This window comes from Centruroides sculpturatus, unplaced genomic scaffold (assembly GCF_000671375.1).
Source record: "Centruroides sculpturatus isolate CEXI.00-Female unplaced genomic scaffold, Cexi_2.0 scaffold94, whole genome shotgun sequence".
In the NCBI taxonomy this organism is placed as follows: domain Eukaryota; kingdom Metazoa; phylum Arthropoda; class Arachnida; order Scorpiones; family Buthidae; genus Centruroides; species Centruroides sculpturatus.
In genome coordinates this window covers 745,712-757,942 of record NW_019384400.1, presented here as the reverse complement: position 1 = coordinate 757,942, position 12,231 = coordinate 745,712, and the positions used below count along the sequence as shown (strand labels likewise).

Here is a 12,231-nt window from a genome sequence, read left to right as displayed (position 1 = left end):
TTGACCGTTTTAAATAACCTAAACACAATGCAAAGTCTATTAATGAAATAATCAACTATTAATTACAAAGTCAAAATTGTTCAATATAATATATTTAATATTATATTAAATTGTCTTTATCATAGATTCACAAAAATAATTTGTAAGATCAGTTATCATGTGTTTAGAATAACTGCTCCAGCTTAAATATAGAGGATAGTCCAAAAATCAATTACTTATATTTTTAAGATTATTTTGTAAACAGTTAAAACTGATTTTGGAATGGTTACCATATTTTAGGAATGATTTTAAGGATTCAATCCTAAAAATATGTTTTGATTAATAGATTTTTTGGGCTTTAACCTGTAATTGATTTTATGAGCTTCTAACGAAGAATGCTGTCTGCTGGATGGTAAAGTGGTTAATGCATCAGACTGTCACTCTGGCAACCCATGATTGAATCCAGAAGGGTTGAAAAACACCAGAGATTTTTTGTAGGATGGTCTGTTCTGGATATGTTGGATCTTCTTCTCACCACCTGGCATTGTCAGTCTGCTGAACCTTTGACAGGCTTGAAAAAAAAGCTCTCGTAGCACCCACAAGGTGGAAAGAATAAAAAAAAATTAAAGTTTTTTTATTATTTTTTTATGTAGACACGATAAATTGTATTAAGAAAGCTAAATTAAACATTCTAAAATTTTTTAAATGAACAATAAATCTAATTTATATTTGAAATTAAATTAATACAAATTTTTATTGGTTTCTAATTGACACTTTTAAAATTAAAGCTTTCATTTGTAGAATTTTCTGGTAAATTCAAACATTCAGTTCTGTTTTATAATTTAAATTCTATTTGATTTGAATAAATTTTCAAAAGAATGTTGAAATTTATTAGAATTGTTGTTTTGAAAATGAATATTGAATATTTTGAGTTACGGAAGTTTTTTTTTGTAATGAATTAATGTAATTTCTGTCACCAAAAATAAAAAGAGAAATTAATAATTTGTTTTAGATTAATGCTTTAATTTTGGTAAATTAATTTTAAATGCTATTTTTGTTTAGTTTTTATTGAAACAAATATATAATCATTATTTTTTAAATTATAGATCAATTTAATAAGCTAAATTGCATTTAATTTAATTTGTTTTTGTTGATAACATATCTATAAAATTAACAATAGTGCCATTGATTGCTAATTAAATATCACATCAAAGGAAATAATTTTTAAATATTTTATTATGTACTTTTTAAAATCATATTTTACAACTTTTTATTGTTAAATAATACTGAAAATAATAATTAAGTTTTAAAACAGTCGAATTAGGAAATAATTTATAAAAATGCTGATCATAATTTGTCAATATGTACTCATACAGTAAAATATTTTGAAAATAGCTTCTTTATTTGTTATTTTCTATGAATCAAAACCTAAAATTTGTAATATTTAAGATTGGCTCAACACATACTTCTCACAAATAATCTTTTTATAAGCCCTTATAGATTAATATGAAGCTATTTCGTGCATTTCGGATACTTCGCAATTATTCCTCCCACTGATAACAAAATAAGTATGTGCAAGAATTATAAACTTAAGGTATCCCCAAATAGAAATAATTGCATATATGAGTTCAGGAGCCCCTGATAATTAGTACCAAGAGCTGCTGACAGGTCATATGATGGTCATTAATTATGCTGCTGGCAAATTAACACATCACTATATGTGTTAATCTGCCGGCAGCATAATTAATGACCATTAGACTTTTAATACAAGATACAATCCTTTCAATACACTGTTTAAGAACTGTAATTTATCCAGTTTTAGTAGTACTGATAATTAGAATATTCTCTTTAAAAAAGTGGAAATACAGTACTTATCTGAAAAATAAATGTTATGTGCAAATGAATCATTGTATATGTTGATTTTGTGCAATAAAGTGTTCATTAATCAATCTTAATAAAATAATATAGTCATGAACTATATTATCTTCAGACTGATTAAAAAGCATATGTAAACAAAGTGAAAGCATTCAATATGTGCTGGTACAAAATGTATGGCAATGTTTGTAACATTTATATTGCACGTAACTTTATCGTATTTTGAAAAAATATAGAAAAATTTAATAATTCAGCATGATCAGTCTTATTGGTGATGGATTAACGAAATTCTATCACATTAATATTATCATTTTCAAAATAGTTATATACACTAATTAACAGGGCCATCAAGAGAGGGACTTGGGGATATTTTCTTGGACCCAGAGTAAATTTAAGAGCCCACAGTGTAGAACCACTGTGGGCTCTTAAATTTACTCTGGGTCCAAGAAAATAATTAATACAAGGGTAGAACCCCTTGTAAATTAATGTTATTTTTACTAATAAAAAATAAAATCTTTAACACTGCTATTTATTAATAAACATTCTACATATTTTATTTCTTGAAAACAAAAAGGCAAAAGAGGACTACACTATTCTTGGACCCCATACAAACTCTCAATTGCCCTGCTAAGTAATAAATATAATTAGCCATATACAAAAAATAAAATTTAAATTTATGGTTTAACAAATTTATCATAATTAGTACATTGTTAGTAGTTTAAACTGCATTTTTAACTTAAAAAGTAACTACTTTAATATAACTAAGTTTATATTTTAAATTAAAATATATAATAGTTATTCAAAAATTATTTATATTTTTTATACATATGCGGATGTTTATTTAAAAACTTTTTAATGACATGTTTTAGGGGCTTTTCTCAAGAATAACATTCCGTCAGAATTTATATCTTGGTGGATCACCAAATATATCTTTAGTGAAAGATCGACTGCTTACGTCATCTAATTTCATAGGCTGCATAAGAAATTTGGAAATTAATAGTCATATTTATGATTTTAGACCAGTTAAAAGAGGTGATTCTCTTCAAGGAGTTGATATAGGTTAGTTTTATTTTAAACAATTATTTTTAATATAAAATTATATTTTTAAATTATTAGTTTGTCATTCTGAAATGTCTGAATTCAGCAGCATAACTGCAAATAATCATCGTAAATTTAATAATAGAATCATTTACATATTGTATTGATGGTAAATAACAAAGAGTAGTGGTTGGCTTATTTATTAGAGGATGACAGTTAAAAAGGATTTATGATATCCTATTACCTATTATTTCATTTAAGCTGTCACATATTTGAAATATAGTTACTCCTTAAGACTTCAAAGTTAGAAACATTTTAAAAATAAAATTGAAAATTTTACCAACATACAGTATCAGATTGTATAAAATTTTGTTTAGAGCATATTAACACTGATTTGATATTTACTATTTATCAAACCTAAATCCAGATATGCATTTTTGAATCTCCTCCTTGCTGACTCTCTTCCACATATTGTATAATACTTTAAATCATTTATTGAATAAATTAACATATGCAATACCAAACTGATTAATTGAAAATTGTTTTCTCTTTTCACTTAAATTAGCATTAGAGAAACATACCACATATGCTTATTTTATTTTCTGGAACATAACAACAAAACACTAATTTTTTAGACAGTATATTTTATTATAATTAATTTGAATAGTATATTGTGTGTGTGTGTGTGTGAGTGTGAAGAATAGAGAAAGAATGGCATGCAAGAGTTTTAATAATTTATTACAAGAACCAGCTGCTTACAATACACCTATACCTAACATCATTACACAAAGAGAAAGCATGAATTATGGTAGAACAGGTTTCTTATATACCACAATTCACCTAGCACTTGGTGATAAGAGTACTGACACTTGTTGCCCATCCTCTTTCAATGGTAACTTCAAAAACAATACATAAAATATGATTAATAGAATGCCTAACATGTCTCTGGTTTTTAATATATAAAAAGATATAATATTCTAATAGGTTCTGTGGATATAATATAAATCTATACTGTGTCTGAAAAAATTCAAAGTTAATTGAGCTAAATTAGAAATGACCTCAAATCTTGTTTCAAAATATTCATTTATACTTGTTTAATTTTTCTGTCGTTGTTAATGATTTCCATTTTGAATTTTAATATAAGACACAATCCATTAGGTTCCAAAATTAAATGTATCAATAGCCTCTTGCTTAGCTCCTTATTCAGATAATAAGTTAGTTAAGTTTGTTCTTCTTAGTATTGGTAGTTATGTTTCCATCTTAATTCATTATTTCCTGTAATTCACTAGAACACTCAAAATAATTGACTTTCACTTAAAGTTTTAACAATCATGAAGTAATTCCTCCTTAAATAAACTACAATAGCGTTGTAAATAATGATACTAATAATTATCATAAATTGAGAAATTTAATTTAAAAAAGAAATACTCAAAATGAGTATGAAAGAATTAACTTCAGATAAATTTTTGAAACTTTTAATTAAGTATACAGTGGGTGATCGGTTAACGAACATAATCCGTTCCAAGACTTTGTTCGCTATCCGAATTGTTCGTTAACCGATTGTTTTACCATAGGTTTCTATGGGAATTTAATTAATTCGTTCTGGAGACCCCCAAAAATAAAAAATATATACTTTCTTATTACGTTTATTTATATGTAATAATAAAAATACATACACACACAGTCTTGCATTTTTATTAGTCATGTTTTTTTTTCGTTTGAAATGGTTAAAGAATCTGTCTAATGTCGCTTGCTTTTCCCTCTTCTTCAGGATTTTTCGTAAGTAATTAATAGCATTGCAATTGTAGAAATCCCCAAGCCTCAACCTGGTTTAGATGCCATTCTAAGACCATTGTTCTGACATCCTCCTACTTCTTCAAACGATCTTTAATAACAGATATCGGCATTAATCCTCTTTTTCAGAAGAAAATATATCTCGTCGAGTTTCTTGGTGTTCTTCATTCAAGAGTTCTTAGCGTTCTTCTATCGTCAGATCCGTTTTGGGTTCCATTATGAACTCTTCGATGTTCTTTATTTCTCAGATTTGATCTTTGTTACTTCTTTAGCTGCTTGAGTTTTCTGGATTATACAGTATTTTTCTTAAATAAAATTGAACTGCTGCCTACTGTAGACCTGTTCATGCCATACTTCCCAGCAACATTAGACATCTTCTGCCCACTCTCCACCTTTGGTATTATACTCTCACCTTTCGAAAAGAAAAACAGATGCAAAACTTAACGAGTGCCTACCCGACAGTCCAGCGAATACATAAAAGAATTATTTTGTCAGAAAAATAAAAGGCTGGAATTACAAAGGAGAGTTTCAAAGTTCGGAGGAATACTATCCGATCGGTATATACCGGCTTGAGCATCGATGTCGACGTCTCCCACACTCCAAAAAGTTTCGAATTATTGCCCAAAGACAAGGAAAGTCCAATCGGTATTCGTTATTTTACATCGCTTCTTCTTGTGTTTGTTATGTGGGATGTTCGTTATCCGATCATGTGTTCGTTGTCTGAACATAAAAATCTTTCGCGAAAGTGTTCGTTATCCGATCACCCACTGTATATAGTTTACTACTCAATAATTTCAATTATGGTATGTATTTCAGAGGAATGCAATGCTGATGTCTGTAGCCAAATTATTTGTCACAATGGTGGACAGTGTGTTGCTGCTAGTCCGGATCATGGAATCTGTTTATGTCCCATTGGTTTCATTGGAGAAAAATGTGAAACACGTAAGTAATATTTTTTACCTTCTACTGTGGATTATTAACTAAAAATCAGAGTTACTTCTTGAATGGTCATTCAAAATATTTAATAATTCCTAAACCTTAAAAAATCTTTATCATATATTTTCTATTCATCTATAACAGTGTTTCTCAACCTCTAACAAATCATCGCCCCCTTCACTTCAAAATTCCGATGCCCAGGGCCGAGGCTAACGCCAAATTCGTACTGCATCGAATAGACTAGTGACTAGTATAATGTTATTTGTTTATTTATTGTACGATATAATGAATAAAATACATTATTGTTCTTAATATAATGCTTTACTATATCACCCAGAAAATTGTTTTTTGCACCACAAAATATAAATTGTTACTAATCGCCCCTCAACATGGAAAAATGCCCACATGGGGCAATATCGCCCCGTTGAGAAACACTGATCTATAATATACAGTCTGTAGTATGAATGCCATATTATTATTATATATGATCCACTTCTTTTGAATTGCCAAAACAACAAGGAACATTTTTTTAAATAAATTTTTCTTCCATCAACTGGTAGATCAGATCTTTACATATCTGTAAATGTTGAATCTAGTTTTACAAAACATTTTTCAATAGTCAAAAGATTTCTTCTACCAATGGCATAAGAATGGCTTGTATGGAGCTTGGAATAGTGGGCCATTTAGTCCTTTTTTTTTTTTTTTTGAACAAATGTATTGCATAGAATGATTCTTTATTAATAAAAAGCAGTCTTAAAGATTGTTTTCTAGTAGTAAAAATAACATTAGTGGGGTTCCTACTCCTATAAAATTAGACCCCTACATTTTCTCTGGGACTAGGGGAAAATCTCCAGCTCTCCCCTCTTGACAGCCCTGGATAAGTGCAAATATTTTAAATTATTTTTCATGGATTAAAATGATGAATTGAGAGAATTTAAAAAATTGTTTAATTATTGCATTTTTATGCGTGACATCACACTAGTAGCTTTAGGACCACATTCACAAATAACAATCTCCAGTTTGATGTTTGTATTTGCCAGATTTGTGTTCAGAGTAAGATTTGAAGCAATACTCTATCAAACTAGTAACATCTTAATACAATTTGCCACCAGGCCATTACAGAACAACTTTACCTGAGATGAAGTTAATATATATTTAATTTATACTGTAATTGAAAATATGGTATAAATGGTGATTAAATAAGTAAAAAATATAATAATGTATAATAATAAAAAAAAATTATTTTTCATGGAAATTTAATGCTATAATTATAAATTAAAAAGATTTGCCGTTAAATCCAAGTTGTAAGTGGGAGTCCACTCCTTTTAATTTATACTAGTTGTAAAAGCTTCTGTTTTGATTATATGAAATGGTGTATTTTTCTTTCTTATTGTCCATCTCAGTACGACATTATATAGTTACAAGGATTATATTAGTTTTACAAGGAAATATATTATTTAATAGTTTCTATTTCAAGAATATTTTGGAACTAAATCTAAAATTAAAGAAAAATTAGAGATAAAAAGCTGTATAAAAAAAAAAAAAAGATTATTTTAAATATGGAGAATAAAGTCATATACACTACTATTACCAAAGAAACCTTTTCCAATTTGATTTGCTAAAATCTTATGTTATTTACTGTTAAATCATATTGCCATAAGAAAAATTATTTATATATATATATAAAAGAAGGTACGTTCTAATAATTACATCTCATATCTTAAAGCCTTTTGCCTGTATAACTATTTATCTCCATAAAAATTGAAAATCAAGTTGTGTACTTGTTAACATCCTTAATCAATATCTTTTATTGATACTGCCCAATATTCTGTGTAAAAAATTTAAAGCTTTACAATAAGGAGTAAAATTTAATAAACCAATCTATCTCTTGATTTTAATTACAAGAATTTTTAAAAAACCAGTCAAGGGCAATAATGAATCTGATCTTCGCGGATAAAAAAAAACAGAGCGAAATTTTATCAATCTGTTTCTGTTGGTTCTAGCGATGCCCAGAACCGTTTTTGCTATCATATGTTGTTTCCACTATTAGAAGTATCAACAGAGAATTTCATATAAATATGATGTTTATCAGTTTATATATTCCAAAAATAAAAAGTAAAAAAAAAATGAGTCAAACATTTACGTAAATAAATATCTTTAATTAATACATTTTTTAGCTGTTGACATCATCATTCCTTCATTCAATGGATCGTCTTACCTTCAGTATCCGGGACTCGCAAATACTGTGTTGTCATTTATTGAAGTACTCATTGTATTTAAACCATACGTTCCAAATGGTGTTCTCTTTTACAATGGATACAAGATGGATGGATCGGGCGATTTCATTTCAATCAATCTAGTGAATGGATTTGTAGAACTGAGATTTGATTTGGGTACGGGAGTTGCCATTATAAGGTAATTTTATTAATATTTTTAATAAGTTATATATAAAAATCTTTTTAAAGCTTTCTTTAATCCTAAAATATAATAATTATTCTGCTTTATTGTTTAAAAAAAAAAATGTAAAGTACATATTCAAGAATTAATGAAGACATTGTCAAGCATTTAAAGTGCATACGCTTATTATCAGAGGGATTTTTAGAAGATAAATGTACTTAAAATGCTTGAAATGTATAGTGTAATTATTTATGTGCTGAAACTAAATGAATTTTAATTCTTTAATTGGTTTTCTTCTCTGAGGACTACATAAGAGAACTAAAAAGACATTAAATGAATTCTTTTCAGTCACAGAAACAGCAAAATATTGTTTCTTTACTAAAACAAATTATAGTTTTCTCATTTTAGGTTCATACTTTGAGAATGGAAAAGAGAAGAGAAAATAACATGTGCAACACTTTGCACATTACAAGTATCATACTTCCTTGCTCTTTTGCTTGGTAAAATAAAGTTGATAGACATGCTACTTTTGGTAGCCACAATTTTTTATTTCCTTTAAAACAGAACCTGATAAAATTGATTTAAGATTGATAAATTATAATTTGTCGTTTACATAAGAAATTTCTATACTAATTCTAATCATTTCAAATATAACAGATATCTTTACATACATATTTAAAATGCACTTCACAATCATCTTCCTTAATTTCTTTTATAAGGTTATAAAATTTTTATTCCCTCTTCTTCTTGAATTAAAAAAACAAGAGTAAATGCAGTTTTTATGACTTGGATATGCAGGTACCAAAGATGCATGTATGTTTCTCTTTTCCATTCTCATGAAGTATGAATAGGCTTTAGTTGAGTTTTCTTCTAATAATGGAAGAACATTTTTAGTCTGCCTTTTCAGTTTCTGATTAACATAACATTTACAAGGAGATGAAACTCACTTTTTATCTCATTAGCACATTGCTGAAATGAGAACAATAACATAATATAAATAAATAACATAAATATTAAATTTTATAAAAATAACTATCAAATTATTTATTATAGAAGTTCAGAACCAATTTCAATGAATGAGTGGCACACAGTTTTCATATCAAGAACAGGCCGAGATGGAATTTTAGAAGTCGACAAACAAGCTCATGTAGAAGGAATGTCTCCCGGTGCTTTTACCCAATTATCTTTACCACTTAATCTTTATGTGGGTGGAGTTCCCGATTTTCAGGACACTGCTCGGAAAGCCGCTATTTCTACTTCATTTAATGGTTGCATTCAGAAAGTAAGAATTTATTTTCTAATTTATATAAATACTCACCAGTTTGTTTCTATAATTTCTGTAACTAATTATTATTAAGTATTCAAATTTGGGCTAATATTCAAGTTAAAATATCTTTTGACAATTTTCAATTTGTTTAATTCGAGCCAAAAGCAAGGGTTTGTCTCATTTTTCAGGATAAACTTATTTCTAAGATCAAAACTCTCTTTTAGTTGGCTTTGTCACCAGTTGTCATTGATGTATGTCTTAAACATTTTTATTGAATAAATATTCTCTACATTATTAAGCCATTGCAGTGCTCTTATTTTAATACAATGAGGAATAGTTCAAAAATATCAGATTATTTTAATTTATTGTAATGGTTGAAAGAAGTTAATTAAAGAAAAATATTACATTTTTGTGTGTACAATCTATGATGGCATATTGCTAGAACAAAATTAGAACCTTTTCATTATCACCACACTGTATACCCCAAATCTATAGAGCAGCCTATTGTCCATAAGCATTATTTTGTAATTGCACTTTAAAAACAGAACACGCTCGTGTTCTTCAGAGCAGTTGGTCAATGCACCAAATGCCTCTCGTCTGGCCTTCCAACTATCCAATGATGCCTATTATAATTTCATACGAATTTTCTTATAGCATTACCAAACAATTGTTTTCTTAGTTATTTATTAAAACTTTACAAAATAAAGTTCTTAATAATGTAGTATTTTTATTCTAGTTGGTGATAAATAGTAAACCACTCAAACTTTTAGAAGAAGCTCTTTCTGGTGTGAATATTGGAAATTGTGAACATTCTTGTGTCAACAGTCCTTGTCACAATGGTGGAAGCTGTGAACCAAAACATGACTTTTACACTTGTCATTGTCTGTTAGGATATACAGGAATTAATTGTGAAAAAGGTACGTTTCTTAATTTTGAAAAATATAGCATAAATATTATAAAATTAATGGATTTATGTTTTAGAAGAAACAAAATTAATCATTTCCATCTACATGACAGTCCTATTAACATTCATAGCTCATACGTATGTTAGCGTAACAGACTTTAATCTACTATCCAGCAAACTAGGAATGGAATATTTAATAAGCTGTCATTAGATTGACAGCAAAAAAAAATATGATTATCAGTTTTGGATTGTATGTGAAGTAAAATTACTGAATATTGAACTGTCTCAACTAACAGTAAGGAATAAGAAATAAGAATTGAATTTTAAGTCATTTCTTTCCTTTAATAACAATTTGTACTTGCGATGCCATTTATATTTACTGTAATAAAATTATATTTTTATAATTATCACTTTAATTAATAATCAGGACTGTTTTAAGCCTTTTTGAAACCCTTTCTTTAGCATCAGTATTCAGATATCATTATTAATATTTTTGTTCTCTATAAGTAAGATGAAGCTTACTAAGAAGGCAAAGTTCAGCTATGGCATGATATGCCCATGTTTTAATTTGGCCCCAACAGTAATAAGAAAAATATATCAGAGAGACATTGTAAACGAATAGAATTAATTTTTTCCAAAATTAAGTATATATTTTAAATTATATTTATTGAGTTTTGATATCTTAATTGCAAATGGCAAATTCTAATGTAAATAAATATTATATTTATTTTTTATGGTTAGTAGCTCCAGCTGTGCAAAAATTTTTGGTGCACTCAAATTTTTTGGTTAATAAAACAAAAACTGTGTGGTTACATGATTCATTTTTACTTAGTTATGAATGCCCTAATTATTGATCTGAATTTTTTATGATTTTGTACAAAAATGTCATGTTTTAAATATGAATGAGAGACTATTTTCAGGTTTGAAACAATATTTATACCAAATAGTTTGATGTTGGAATAACAAAAATATTTTTGATGTAATTCAATATTCAGTCCAAATTTTTAATTTTATTCTTTCCAACACGATGTATGCTCTTAATCACGTAATTCCAACTATTGCTCTCTTTAGGTTAGAGTGAAAGATTGATTTATCAGTGAAGCACACTATGGATTATTGATTGGTCTAAATTATGTCTTGGACCATTTATAATAAGTGTAATCCTATATAAATAGTCTTACTCATAATGAATTGCATAAGCTTAAGTGAAGAAAAAGGAATGATGATCAACCCATATTACTTTTAAAGTACATTGTGTTTGAATCCACTCTAGATTCATCTACAATAAACAGAGATCTTCAGGGTGATGGACAAACTATGTTAAGCAGTCATCTGGCCAATTCTTTATTGTTTATTCAATAAAACATATACAGCAAGCTGCAAGAAAGTGGCATCCTCTAGATAATAAACAATTACCCAAATTAAAAGACTGAGGATCAAACTTGACACGATTCCCATACTTTCTAACCAAATATCCTACTCGGCTCTTTAAATATTTAACAAATCATCAAACACCTGATGCTGAGAACATTTATTACACAAACATTAACGTTTTCGACCTATGATAGGCCATCTTCAGATGCAATGAAATTCGAACGTATTTTTAACTTAACATTAAAAACGACAGAACGTTCAAACACTTTAAATTTAAAACATACTTTCTCTTATGTATACATAACAACCAGTAAAAGGAGAAAAAATAAATCTTTAGTAATTATTACAACACAAAATATAGAATTGATCTCAATTTTGCTGATTTACAACAATTACATAGTATATAGCACATGACAACTCACTGTAGGTCTGATGAATCAGCATTGAAACTATATTTTGTTTAATGCATTTTTATGAAGTAAATTTTAAATTAATTAAATTTTTAAAAAACTTTTTATTGAAAATTTTCTACTTATTTTCCTTTTATCTTTTATTTTAAATAGAAGGAACTGAAATTATTGCAGAACCAATGTTTACTGGAGCTAGTTATCTACATTACATTGATGATGGCATCATGAAGAGGTGAGAGTAACTTCAAAAAATAAAT

The 12,231-nt window shown here is 27.8% G+C and overlaps 1 protein-coding gene across 2 annotated transcripts in view; it reads left to right on the top strand.

The window, feature by feature from the left end:
* The window catches only part of LOC111618628 (pikachurin-like), a 68,518-nt gene that overhangs the window by 52,866 nt on the left and 3,421 nt on the right, over positions 1-12,231 (top strand). For both annotated transcript variants that reach the window (XM_023360182.1, XM_023360183.1), the window contains 6 exons: positions 2,724-2,913; positions 5,503-5,628; positions 7,800-8,037; positions 9,073-9,301; positions 10,023-10,203; positions 12,128-12,206. In XM_023360182.1, coding sequence (XP_023215950.1) covers positions 2,724-2,913; positions 5,503-5,628; positions 7,800-8,037; positions 9,073-9,301; positions 10,023-10,203; positions 12,128-12,206 — 1,043 coding nt within the window. The remainder of the gene's footprint in view (positions 1-2,723; positions 2,914-5,502; positions 5,629-7,799; positions 8,038-9,072; positions 9,302-10,022; positions 10,204-12,127; positions 12,207-12,231) is intronic.